Source organism: Atta cephalotes (assembly GCF_000143395.1).
Source record: "Atta cephalotes unplaced genomic scaffold scaffold00041, whole genome shotgun sequence".
Lineage (NCBI taxonomy): Eukaryota > Metazoa > Arthropoda > Insecta > Hymenoptera > Formicidae > Atta > Atta cephalotes.
The window spans coordinates 1,065,189-1,080,331 of NW_012130105.1; the positions used below are offsets into that span (position 1 = coordinate 1,065,189).

Sequence of the window (15,143 nt, forward strand, 5' to 3'; positions counted from 1 at the left end):
GTGTTTTAATATTTATATACGTTATATATTTATATATTTATATATTTTTATATATTTATAAATTTATAAATTTTTCATTTTTCAATTAACGATTATGTAATTTGTGTGATTTATTTCCAACTTTAGTTTATGAATGCATTTCAAAACCGACAACTGAATTAGCGCAGTTTAAACAACTGATAAATGTATTTATAAATTTATTTACATATATATATATATATATATATATGTATCTACAATTATTTACATATATATATTATTAAGCATCAAGATCCATTTTGAATAAAAATAGGATTCTCTTATTCAATTTAAATTTAATAAAGCTACATAAAATTGATATTAAATTAAGTATAATATTTTAAATATATGAATTAATGCATGGCTTCTTATAAATTCAACAAAAATATCTTATTACAAAGAAATACATCTTATTTTTAAGGTTTTTCAAAAATGAAGGGAAATTACGTAATTTTCCTTATCTTAAACACGAGAGCATAAAGGAACAAAATGCTATTGCTATCTTCTAAAAAATAAATAATGAATGAAATTTAATTTTTTTACGACAGAAATGAATATTTTTGTGGAAAATATTGAAGAAAAATTGTTTATAGTAATTATTTAAATTTAATTTAGGTATTGATATTCTGGTGGAAACGACGTTGTTACGTTTTTACTAATGTGACATCATTTAAAGAGAATTAATGAACATATTACACTCTTACACAAAAATGATACGATGAAATTTCATTTTTTTTTATTTTAAAATATTCTTTAAATTTCATTCTTTTATATCCATATAACTCTTCACAATTCATATGTTTTGTTTACAATTAAATCTTTTTTCTAATAAGAATTTAAGCTATTTTAGAAAATTATTTTAAGAAAGCTGTACGGTCAAAAAAATCTGAAAAATTCAGGAATGCTTACTCGCAAAAAAATATTTTAGTGATAGAAAAAAATCGTGTATCATACGCAGACAGTTCATAGCACAATATTTTAACAATATATGCAAAAAAATTTAGGTTTCATAATTAAATATGAATCACATTTAGAGAAGAGCATTATAGCGAGACTGTCTGAATAAATTTGACAATAATGGTTTGGATATAAATTCTATCTCTATCATGTATATTGATTAGACATAAAACATATCCAATATCGTAGTGTTTGCTAGTTCATTTTAACTAAATTTTTCGTATTTATAGATAATTTTCACTATAATTGCAAGATCATTCTTTCTTTCAGTGTACTCATTAATTATTAATTTAATTAAAACTTATTTTAATATTTGATTAAATTCTTATATGTGAAAAGACTGAAACACCTCCTTAAATTTTCAAGAAATGGAAAGTTCAGCAACATAATCAGGCAACACTTCGCTTCCTCTCAGTATCAATCGTTTTTATAACAATGCATTACGCAATGCGTCGATTGAAAGATTTCAAAACTCTCGTTTCCATAAGATTCATTGATTTTACTGGAAATAGTAGTCATGTTGTGAAAATTGACCGCATGTATTGTCCGTGGCTTGCAGCCACGATAATTGTCTGTGTTGGAACCTGTCTACTACCATCACACGATAAACGTTCATATGTCTGGCATGGCTGCGTCATCCAGAGAAATGAAAGAAAAATCACGGCGGCGATACTGCGCCGGCAAGACATCGTCAGTCCCCGATTGTTTCCGACTTGTCAAATGCCGGGAAGACACGTCCGTGATCGTCACACTCCGGAGTCTCCGGATACGGTCGGTCAGTGCGAGGACGTGAAGCATCGGGTGTGTCAGCATGCACGTGCCATCGTTCATCGCGATTCTTCTGCTACACCTGGTCCCGATCGCGGCCCGTCCGAGTCATCCGGAGGTCGTGCATCGATCAAACGCGTCGAAGAAATGCTGCTTCGCCGGTTACGCGTTCAACGAAGACCTAGAGTGTGTCCACGAGGAACCGAACAAGTTCAACTACACCACGCACGATGCCTTGCGAACAATCGCCCAACATCCGCAGCAGATTACCACATTGATTACGTCCGTGCAGGGCTTGAACTGCCGCGATAAGGGCGAGGAGGACGATTTGCAATATCATCCATACGACCTCCCTCGCATTTATTCCATCTTTCGCGCGCCGAGGGACTATTGTATCGAAAACATGATCAACGGTACGACGGTGCTGATCAAATGCGCGGAGACCGGAGTCTCAGAAGTGACTCGAGAGAATTCGACGGAGACGACAGTGATAATGAAAACCACGACAACGACGACAACGACGACGACGACGATCATTACTGTGACGATCATCACCACCATTACCACCGTCAGCATGACGAATGTATCGTCAAAGGAGAATGAAACGCAGATTGCTCATCACTGCAGCGATCTAAGGAATGTGTTCTTCTGGGGCACTCAGACTTACATGGACACCAACGTGGCCCACGTTGCTCTCACCATTATCGTCGTCGTGGTATACCTGTCTGTTCCGCAACTCGCCAGGAGCATCTACAATCGCGCGGTGCTCCGCCACAACGTCTGCCTGCTGCTGCAGGGGTCCTTGCTGACGTTTCTCGGCTACTGTAACTTGTGCGGCATCTCGATGAGCGACAACTTGGAAACATTCTTGTGGGTACTAATGCAGTACTTTACGAACGCCACGGTATTCTGGTTGAATGTGATCTGCTTCGACATGGCACTGTCCATTACGCGGTTTCGCTGGATGATAAGCTCGGGTAAGCAGACGAATCAAGAGGAGAACAGGCGACTCCGGCTGTACGGAGTTTTCGCGTGGGGCGGCGCCTTCCTACCCGCCGTCGTCGCTATCATCTTGGAATTTTGCCCTGGCATCCCGGAGGACCTCCCGTTTAAGCCGAATTACCGCCGTTATCATGACGGGCCGAACTACGTGGTGAACTTATATTTCTTCGGCCTACCTATGCTGACACTCCTCCTGAACAATGTGCTATTTGTGTTCACTACGTACAAGATTATACGAATACAACAAAGCACAGAGATAGCGACGAGGAATCAGTCCAACGCTCTTAGGAAAAAGTACTTCCTCTTCTTGCAGCTGTACTTGCTGATGGGCGCACCATGGTTTTTCGGCTTGCTCTTCGCTTGCATGAACAAGCTCGTGGTGATGAAGATATGCCGACTAATATGGCCGATTCTGTGGCTTTTGATGTTCGCTACCCACAAGAAACAACGACGGAAACTCGTTAACTTGTTGACGTTGCGATGCGTCAAGAAGAAGCCTGAGATTATCGCAATCTCATAGAAGCAAACCAATGACTTTGCGCGATTTAGAATTAACTTGGACCGTCGATAAAATACATGCGTGATGGATCAAGTTCTTATCAACCGCAACCGCAGCGTGAAAAATTATGGGATACTCCTTCTATTGTCATACAACGGTTACATAATCGCGCGGCGACGATAGTTCCTCCTGCTAGTTCGCGCAAATTGTGCGCTCGCGGGCATTTGCATTACTTTCTTGCGCAACCCGCAGAAAACCCCCATCTCGAGGAAAAGAAGAAATAAAAAAAATCAACAATGTTGCTGCCGCCGCAATATCCGATGCCGCGAACTGAGCGATGAGTCGCAGAAAAACTCGGGTACGTGGCGTCGTCGCGTGGTAGGATAATAAAGGAGTCGTGGCGCGACGTCGTTTCCTGCCGGGGCATTTTAATTACCGTATTCGCGACGCGCCATCACTCGCCCCCGCGCGCTCGTATTATCTTTTTTGTTTTACTACGTGTAGAATATTAACCTGTTAGTATACAACGCGGAAGATACATCAGCGGCGGGCGCTTTTTGCAGGCGATCTTCCGCACCATGAAAAGACGCAATAAGAACGTGATTCTCTCCTCTTGCGGGAAAACCTCGTCTCCTGTGCTAACAGGTTGAAATATAACTGCAAAATGCTCGGGAGATATTCTTTATTTTCTACCGAATGTCATTTTTGTACCTAGTATTAAGTAGACGGAAAGGTTCTCGTGTAAATATCACAGATGTCACGAAAAGAATGATTCTGTTAAAGTATCTAAAAATTTAGATAAATACAGATCTAAAAATAATTTTGTTAAAATAATTATATAGGATACTCAAACTGGTCGCTACGCACAGAAAAATATTATTTTATTGCTAAGAAAAGTAATTACTGAATTTCTTTCATATTTTTAAGTAACAATTATCTTTAATACAAAATATATTCTTGATACTAATTTTAAAATGGAATACTCATACAAATTTTAGACAAATTCATTATTATATTATTCAAAACAAAAATTTATTTTCTTTTGAAGAATATAAAAGAATTTATTGAAGAAATGACTTTATAATACATACAAACAAATTTGTTTTGATTTAATAATCTTTAAATATAAATATAAATATTAAACTTATTAAGATTCAGAATATAGTTTGAATAAATTTAATACGTGTAATGAATTTGTGATAGATTTACGGATATATGAAATTTTGAAATATTTGAAAGAAGTAATTATTACTTGCATCGTACAGTATATATTTTTCTATCTGCAGAACATCAAAATTTTTTACAGAAAAACCTGCTCATCATGCTTGAGACTCCTGCACTGAAAAAAAATGTATAAATTTTAATGAATATTTATTTGAACAGTACCAACTAAGCTTTATTTACAATAATAAATATTTACTCAATAAAAATTAAATAAAATTAATAGCTTGCACCAAAAAATGTATATTTAGTAAATATTTAGTCTTACCCTCTCGGTACTTTTCAAGCGCAAGATTTATTAAAATTTAACACATTTTTTCAGTGTATGTAATTATTTTGATCCGACAAAATTATTTTCAGATCTGTATCTGGCTAAATTTTTTTAGATTTTCAACAAAATTCTTTCTGTATATAAATATTCAAATATCTAGTCAATTATGGGAACATAAACAAGTCAATTAACAATGGAATTTGCTAGAAAAAATTACCAAATAACGATATCTTCTCGATAGCGCAATAACATCGCGCGGAATCAATAAACAAAGCCTACGAACCTACTTATTAATGACATATTGATTTAATGTTTCATTCCGTTCGCCACATGGCAAAAAAATAAAAAGACTCATAGTTGATCTTGAATCAACCATATAATAACAGAATCAGATATTTCTAAAAATGCAATAAAGAATAAATGTCGCGTACATAATATAAGAGAAATAAAAAGATTAAAATGAACTAAATGAACTTAAAATGAACAACTAATTTGTCACTCGATTTATTAATTAATAAATATAGTAATTAAATATAGTAATTAAAATGTATATAAATATGACTTGTTATAATATTAATTTGCAATATTTTATAAATAGGGCAAACCGAATATTTTTTGAAAGAAAACCGAGAAGCTCTGTTATTTTAGAATGCAGGAACACGATCTGGAAATAAATTCATATGTAAAATTGTAGAGAGATATTCGACTCAGAGAATCTATCAAAACGAAAATATATCCATGACCAGCATTTACGTAACAAACTGTAAACAATTAAAAAATGTGATTAAAGCGTAAGTTTGAACTGATATACTTAAATCTTAATAAAAAAATTAATAAAATACTTTTTCTATATACATCCTCTGCGAGCATAAAGAAAAAAAAATATATTATAATCTCTCATTCTATGTGATATAAAGTTATCGATATATTATGTTATTAGTATTTTAATCGCAATTATTTGTATAAAGATATATATTATTACATTAAAATTCGTATTAAAATATCTTTTTTGTTAAATCGATTTTCATACTTGTCTCTATTATTAGAATTAACGTTCCATGTATTTTTAACGTATATGTATATACATCTATTCATCTTGAGTTTTCCACATAAAGCTGTTAACTAGAAAGGCTTATAGTTAGCTAATCTTCGCAAGTATACATGGACATGACGTGAGTCATCGCCTGGATATCGCTGTCATAGATTGCATCAATATTTATGCCGTGCCGTAGCGTCGCGTGTGTGCAGATTCGTGTATGTTATTTTGCGTTAAAACAAAAGCTAATTTATATGCGTCAAATTTTTTTGTCGGTCAAGTCACTTCTGCATTTTACGGACTGCTCGTCGCGTCGTGTCGCGCGATTTGCGCATGAACAAATGCAAACAAATATTATACGAAGTAATAATTTGAAATTTGACATACTGGAGATATTACGCGTGACAAGCATGCTTCGTTAGCGGACTTCCTTGTCAAGAGATATTTCGGTGATCATTATGTCTAACCAGCCTTTTAAAGCCCGAAACGCTTTTCATCCAGCGGATCCACCGCACGGCATGCAAAATTACGATGTGGGCGCTCTAACGAGAGATCAGAAACAAGCTTTGAACAAAATGAAAATGATGATTCGAAAGGAAAACGAAATTTACTTTAAATCACACCCGGAAATCAGAGGTCTGATCGGTATTTTATTAAGGTACGCTCGCATCTAATATTTTATAATTACATTAGGAAAATAAATACACGAAAAAAACGATTTTGATGAAATATTTAAAAATTCAGTTATAAACACGGACCTGAAATTAATTTTGTTTGGATCATCAAAATAATTATATAGGATGTTTAAACTGGTTGCTAACGCTTTTTGTAGCAAAATTATCAACTTTTAAACGTTTTAAATATTTTAATGATCCAACGAAATGTATGTATCTATGTTCAAATTTACATAGTTTTGCTGATGTAAGTATCTAAAATTTTATTCAGATACAGATCTGAACATAATTTTGTTGGATCATCAAAATAATTATACAGAATGTTCACACATGATGTATGCTGCAAAACGTTTTAACATTTTAGCAATTTAATTTAAGCGTCCTATATAATTATTTTAACGGTCCAGCAAAATTATTTTCTAGTCTGTATCTTTTAGATATTTCAGTGAACTATTTTTTTCATGTGTGTATCACAGTGTAGAATTTTTATATTCAATTTATGTCTCTTCCCTAATAATAATTTTATAAAAAACGCGAAACGCCAATTATAATATTTGATACGTGACGAGAATATCGTTGGAGATTAATGATACGTCATTAAAATCGCTCTCGCAGGCACGTCCTATCGAAGCAGCCGCTCATCGATATTCACGAGGTTGTAGGTACATTTTTCAACAGACCACGTCGAGAAATTGTTGCTGACCTTTTGGATTACTTGTCGCCCGCCGATAAACGATCAAACATAACGGACGATCTTCGGGAAATATTTCGATCAGCCAGCTTTGAAACTTGCAGTAGCAGCGATTCGAACTCACAGTTCTACTCTAGCTCATGCAACTGCATGCAACCGCACGAATGTGATTCAAACAATCAACGTTATGAAACTCGCAGTAGCGATGATTCGTACTCGCAATCCGATTCTACTCGTGCAATTACAATCGCACGGATGTGACTCGCAATTTTCAATAGTAATCCAAATAGAGTCGATTTACTTGTTACATTCACAAATCCGTTCAATCTTTTTTTTTTAAAATCTGATATGAATTTTAATAATACGATTAGATATTATATCCAGTCGCGCGAACTTTTCATATAAATTTTGAAATCAATTTAGTTTGAAATCAATTGATTTTTGTAACGAGAATACAATAAGACTAATGCTACAAATGCTTCGAAACGTTCTTTGAACGGTGATCGGTCAGTTCGTAAAATTCTTTCTTTTGTTTGGTCAATCGAATGTTTCAAAGTACTTGTAGTGAGACTTTGACCACACCCATAATCCTGGATGATGTATTTCTTATTGAATGCTACAGAAAAAAGTTTTTTTTATTAAAATATTTAAATATTTAGCAAGATCTAAAAATAATTTTATCAGATCAAAATAATTATAAGGACATTTAAGCTGATTACTCGAATATCAAAAATTATTATTTGCAGCATTATACTTATTATACTTGAGCGATCTACGTAATTGTATTGATAGTCCAACAAAATTATTTTTTAATTTGTATTTACACAAAAGAGAAAAAATTTGTTAAAACAATTTAAACTTCACTAATTCAAATGCACCATCATAATATATAGACAGTTAGTTTTCTAACTATGTTAAAGTAGCTAAATTATGCGACTGATTAAAATTAGCGATTATAGGTAATTAGATTTGTTGGGACAGCACAACAAATTATTTAATACAGCAAAGATAATTTTTTATGAAAATCAGTCCAATAAATAAATCAAAATTTTTAATAAAACATATTAAGATAATGCATTTTGCTGTAATGAAAAAACTTGTTATATTAGCAATTTCCATTGAAACAATTAGCTGAATTAACATACTGATAGTTGCTTACAGACATGATTTCTTTGCTGAATCATCAAATCTTCTTAGTTATAAATGTTGAATTCGCGCAGTAAGTTATAGCTTTGCTGAACTATCAAATCTATTTTTTCAATGATAGCTAAATTTTTATGTAAAAAAAACTGTACTTTCCATGTATAGAACACTATATAAATATTATCTGTGTCATTAATTTATCATATAAAATTCAAATTTTATTCTGTCGAATGTTTACTTCACGTATATCAATATGTGATTATATGATGGATGCATTATAAACATATATTAACGTAACCGGTTTTACGTATATGTTATTGCCTTATTAATCCAAGCTTTAGCCTATTTATTAAATGATCGAACAAGCGACAGTGCGAAAAACCATTATTTGTAATTAATGCACGCGACATGTAGGGAAAGTAACGACCATGTATCGATTAGATAAAAATGGAGTGCGAAAACGTGGTTACGCCCGAGTTACCTGACAATATTCAGTGACAATATTTATCTGGTCATGCTAACGACAGCGGTTATCTTGTAGAGTAATATGATGGGCGGTTGGGACCGGTTGCAGCGATACCGATCGGCGTTAACCTCGATTAATTAAATTTTGTTACTTCATCTACGGGGTGTACCGCAACTATTATTTTAACGATGCTTGCTAATCCCAGATCAATTTTTCCAACACTAAAAACTGTAGCACGAATCGTTCCCAAGTTGCGATAAAATCTAGTCATACTTGCGATAAAAAGATGATATATTGAGATGTTTGATTGTTGAATATTAATAGACTGCAATGAATAATTATCCTGAAATTTTCCCGAAGAAAAAATTCTACTACAGGTTTTAATTCCGAGAAGATATAATTAGAATACTCAAGTAAAAAATTGGAGATATCAAATATTTATGGAAAGGACGATTTCGCGCTGAAGTATCTAAAAGGCTAAATACAAATCTGAAAATAATTTTTTGGACTATTAAAATAATTTTTTACAGAATTTTCAAATTAGTAGTTAAATTCTTTTTCCATCTTATCACGATTGGGTTTTTTATATAATATTTTATATTTTGATGACCTAACAAAATTATTTTCATATGTGTATCCAGCTAAATTTTTAAATTTATAATTTCAACAAAATCGTTTTTTCCCGTATTTGATCAGCTGTATTTTTCAGAACTTAAAATAGATTGAGATAGATTATGCATGAGATAGAGAGAATGAGATATCCACACAGAAAGAACAATTTCCTAAAGTATCTTAAAATTTAGCTAAATACAGATCTGGTACATAATAATTTCAAACCATCAAAATAACTATGTATGTAGGATATTCTAACTTGTTGTTAGAATGTTAAAATGTTTTGTAACATCATGCTTAAATTTCCTATATAATTATTTTGATGGTTTGTCCGACAAAATTACTTTCAGAACTGTATCCAGTTGAATTTCAACAAAATTATTTCTTTGTAAAAGTAATTATTAACTTTTGTCGTAAAAAACGATACATTTTACATATAAGAAATTATTATCATGTGCACAAAAAGTACGATTTTGTATTGAAATATTTTAAAATTTAGCTAGATTTGAAAATAATTTTGTTGAATTATCAAAATAATTACGTAAAAACTCAAACATGATGTGCAACGTTGCAAAAAATTTTGACAATTAGTTTGAGCATTCTATATAATTATTTTGATAGTCCAACAAAAATTATTTTTAAATCTGTATTTACAATGAGTGTAAAAAGCATTCGTACAAAGAAAATATTTAAAAAAAAATTTTATTTTTAAAAAGTAAATATTATCCAGCAAAAAATGAATTATCGAATTGATGTTAAATCAATATTGATATGATGATTTCAACATTACGTCGTTTATTTGACGTCGATTCGATGTTTAATTGACAATCATTTCTTGCTAAGTAATTAACTTTTTCATAAAAAATAAAATAGATTGTATGTTTCTTAAAATTATATATATCAAAAAGATGTGTATTAATTATAGAAAATATATCATTTGAAAAATAAACGAAAATTAAAAATTGTATTGTTTAGATGACTCAAAAAGTGTATTGTTTAGATGACTCAAAAAGTATTCATGCAGTTGAGAAATTTAGCTTCTGTAATACATGTAAAGCGTTTGTTTAGGTCATAAGAATGTATTCATTGTATAAAATTGCTAATTAATGTTTATTTTCTACAAATAAGACTTTTTTTTATAAAAAAATTTCCTTGTATGAATATTTTTTGTAATCACTTAGCTAAATTTTTAGATACTTCAGCAAAATCGTTTCTTCCGTGCATGCATCTCGTTCTATCTTATGCATTTTATTTTATTTTAAACACTGTTCTGTGAATATAATCGCGGATCAATGAAAAGTTGTATAAACGATATTCTCTCTTTATACATCATTTACATAATACTTAAGTATCTCTATGATATCAAGATTAAACGTACCATTTCTGAGACACCATGTATATCTTAATTGGATCGCCGACAAGATGGGAACAGGGATCACCATTAAGAATCGGTTAAGGCTGTCAGTGCGATTTATCGTGGAGGGAAAATTCTAGCTCGTTTCCGTCGTCACGTTCGGCTCGATCCATCGCCATGTCACGCAATTAGTCGCAGAACAAGATTAATCAGACCGCGTAAAACAAAAAAATAAAGAAAGAACGCGCTCATAAAATGAATAAAATGGCGCGCATCGCACATTGTACCTTCGTTGCCGGATAGTTTTCGGTTGCTTGTGCGCGAGAGTTGGGACGTCCATGCAATTGTTCACATGAATTCCGGGACGCGGGTATCGCACAGCCGTCTTTTCATTCGCATCTCCGTTATCTCTTGATACCACTGCCGTCTTCCGATTGCGCTGTAAATACACGGCCGCTGAAGCGGCTACTTCTCCCGGTTTTTTTTGCAGGTGTCATGCATCCTTGGGCGATACGCGGTTGGAACATTCACGTTGTGGAGGTTCTCCAAGCGGGAGAGTCTCGAGAAAAGAAAAAAAATGCGGCAAGTACCTTAAATAAGTGCCTTTCGATGCTAGAAACGCAGCTGTTGAAGCAGATCTGACATCCTTCGGCGGGTGTTGCATACTTGTATCATGGATCATTGGGCTGAGACGGTGACTCAGACAGAACATAGAGGCCGTGTTCCAATATACATTGCCAGTATTGAATATTTATAGTTTACGTTATTATATTTTAGATTATTATACTATATAGATTTTTTATGCTGACAGTCCAAGAAACATCGAGGATAATTGTCGATAACATTTCACATAACATAGACGTAAAACATGTGTATTTATGTACATGTTAGAGCAGTTTTATATATTATCTAATATATTTACTAAGATTGCTGGGAGTGTATATCGAAATATGGCCACAAGAGTCATAATGACCGCACAGTAAAAAACATTTTACATTTTTATTAAAATTAATCCACTCAAGTCCTCGTTAAAATTTTGTGTTAAATTTGTAACATGTACGAATGTCAATTTAACAAAATGTGATTATGTTATTTGAATATTTAGTTGAATGTTAAATTAATATTCAATATTTCTTATTGCCAGAATGATGTAATTTATAAGTAAGTGAAATATAAATAATAAAAAGTAATGTATTTTAAAATGAGTTCCTAGTGAATAAAATATACGTTAATTTAATTGTAAATGTTAATTTTACTAAAAATATACTAATAATACAGTTGGAAAATATAAATGTGTTAAATTTAATACAAATGTTCCAACTGTGAATAAAACGTCGTCATGATATCATAAGAGTCATATATCATAGGACATCATCATGACTTCATCTGTCACTTATAAGGTTATAATGTAAGAGATGTCCCTTCTATGGTATCATTATGGCTTCCTTTCATTTGGCGCTCACAGCGTTTATGAGTATTATTTATGAGTATTATGAATATATTATGAATATTATTTGTATCCTTGTTTAATATTTGATAAACAACAAAGATGAAATAATTTCAAGAGTGCTATGAACATTAAATGATATAAGCCTTATGACTTCTATAATGACATCGCGCAATATATTATTTTTCTCAAGTAGAGCACAAAAGTTATAATGATATTATATTATAGGATGTCATCGTGACTTTATTTTTATCATTTATAAGTTCATGACATGACCCAGACAACAAAAAATGTCTAAAATCGGATCATAAGACAATTTTTTTCTATCTAAAAGATGTCTTATGTTACAATTTTAAACTTTGTGCTGTTTAGGAAGGATATCTTTAACCTTTAATTAGTCGCTGCGATCCAGATTATTTTGTTTAACGACGTGAATATTTTCATGTAACTAATTAAAAGTGTTAAGGTATTATTATGACTTCTGCGTTCTATCTGGGAAAGTCGTACTATGAGCGTGCGTAAAGGAAACGGATGAACTTCGAAAATATTCCTGAGAGAGTACGAGGTTGAAAAAGTTCGAGGAAAATACTTGGGGATCAACAATGTTTATCTGGTCGGCCCGGCGGCGTGGTCTTCCAGGAACAACATCGACTTGAGAACGAAACAGAACGACATTTTATGAAGTCGACCGTTTCAGCAACAAAATAAAGCTTGAAACTCGCTTGCCTCAGAAAGGGAGGTAAAACTCATGATTTCTTCTTCTATACCACAACTTAATTTTTATCGAATATTCCGCGGATAAGAGATGATGAATCCCGCAATCCGGTTTTATACGATAATTTCATCATGACCCAGATCTTTGATAAATTTGTAAAATGTAATACGCGCCCACCGTGGAATAAAAGGTTTTTGGGTAATCTACCAAATGCGTTTATACGCGACGATATTAATTGTAAATTGTTGATTTCCCCAATATTGATACATGAAATTTTCCAACCATTATCACTCGTACAGTATTTCAGGGAATTCATAAATTTAATGTCACACGCATTACATATATAATAGCACATTTAATATCTCTTCAATTCCAGCTTCATAACAAATTCAACTTCATAACACATTCTGTTTCTCTCGAGTCCACTCTTTTGTCTCATTCTTATTTTCGATGCCGCGGGCGAGACAATTCACGGAAGATAAATATTTCGTATACGCTCTCGGTTCTGAGTAATTTCTTGGAATTTTTTCAACGTCGTTGTCTTTTCAGATCTATCCTTTCGTTTTACAGGCGATTCCTTTTACAACAATATTCCAGAACACTCTGGAATATTTACTTAGGGCAGCGCGCGGCGACTGCGACCCGAAAATGCGAGACGGAACGCGAAAGTCTTAAGGCTATGGCAGATAAAAAAAACGTAAGAAATAAAATGTAAAAGTAAGCAAATCAACATTTTGGTTTTACACACTCTCTACTATTTATATTATTATCTTACATTTATTCTCTACTGTAATTAGCTAATTCACTTATTGTTTATCTAAACTTTAAGTCTTAAGCTATAAAAAATTGATCGACTATAATTGGTCAATTTCGTACGGCTTAAGACTAAAGCTTAGGTAATAGCTTATTGTAGAAAGCCCATTATTGTTTACGTTCTATGAGTCACTTGCCTAAAGATATATGGATTTTCTATACTAAGCCATTATCTAAACTGAAGTCTTAAGCCATAAGAAATTGATCAATCACAATCAAATATGAGAAGAATAATCGTTTATAATTGATATCATTTTCTTACGACTTAAGACTTAAAATTCAGTTCGTGGTTTATTGTAAAAAAGCCTATTATATCCCATGGCGAATAGAAAGAAAGGAAGTAAAACATAAGTGAATCGATCAATCACAGTAAAGAATATAAGATCATTGCCTTACGTTCTCTATTGTTGGTCAATTTATTTACTGCTTACATCTTATTATCTTACGTTTTTTTATCTGTTTTGGCTTATATTTGGTACACGTAAGCAGTAAGCAAATCATTTTAGATGTACTACTACATTATTGTCTTATGTTCTCTACTTTGAATGGCTGATTCATTTATTGTTTACGTTTTACTGCTTTATATTTTATTGCTGTGCCATGAGTTTAAAATCGTCTTATGTTCTACTATTGAAATTTTTTGTGTGCTATAGCCTTTACAATTTTGCATGCAATTCGCCTCAGGTAGAAGATAGGACAGTTACACGCCGCCAAGGAGCTTTTTATTAGCGAACATCGTCATCATCGCGCGCATGCATGTATCAACATAGAGTGCATTGCACTTAAGTTCGCAAATTGCAATGCTAGCGTGCATTATTTCATCTTTGCATGGGCGTAGGTTTTGTTTAGAGAGGTGAAGGACGAAATTAGAGACTTAATTTTGAATTCGAAGGGGAGGGGGGAGGGGGAGGAAATCGAGTATAAATTATTAAACTTTTGTTTTGTTTTATATTATTATTTTTAATTAATTACCAGCAGATAAAAAAAAATAGAAAATTACATATATTTAATTTACTATTGTAATTTACTAATTTGCTTTATTTTTCTCTTTAAATTGTATACTGATTGAATCTTCGAATTGGAAAAACTTAAACTTATAACAATAGCCATCTTTGAGTCTCAAAAAATGTTTCTATAACTTCCACCAAATCTTTTTTCTTTCCCAGAATTTATTTCTTATGAATACTCATTAATCATTAAATCCGTTTAAATAGTTTTAATTATTTTTAATTTGTGATATTACTGCTCTAATTCGTGAGGATTGCGTTTCAAAACTGAAAATAAATAAAATTTGTCAGTTTGCATCAGGATTAGATATGTATACACGAAATTATTTAAGCAAGAAGCTCTAGCTTGACCATTTAGCGCCTCTATTTCCAATTTGTTGTATTCACATCACAATAAGATATATCTTATCTTAAAAGATACTGTATTTAATATTAATTGTTCTTGTTGT

The 15,143-nt window shown here is 32.4% G+C and overlaps 1 protein-coding gene across 1 annotated transcript; it reads left to right on the forward strand.

The window, feature by feature from the left end:
• The first annotated feature begins 1,786 nt into the window (after positions 1-1,786).
• LOC105622224 lies at positions 1,787-3,265 on the forward strand. Its single transcript, XM_012203649.1, has one exon. The coding sequence runs from the start codon at positions 1,787-1,789 to the stop codon at positions 3,263-3,265; it is 1,479 nt and encodes a 492-aa protein (XP_012059039.1).
• Positions 3,266-15,143: the final 11,878 nt, after the last annotated feature.

Excerpts from the sequence above, each read along its gene's own strand:
- LOC105622224 (XM_012203649.1), top strand. The coding sequence starts at position 1,787 with ATGCACGTGCCATCGTTCATCGCGATTCTTCTGCTACACCTGGTCCCG.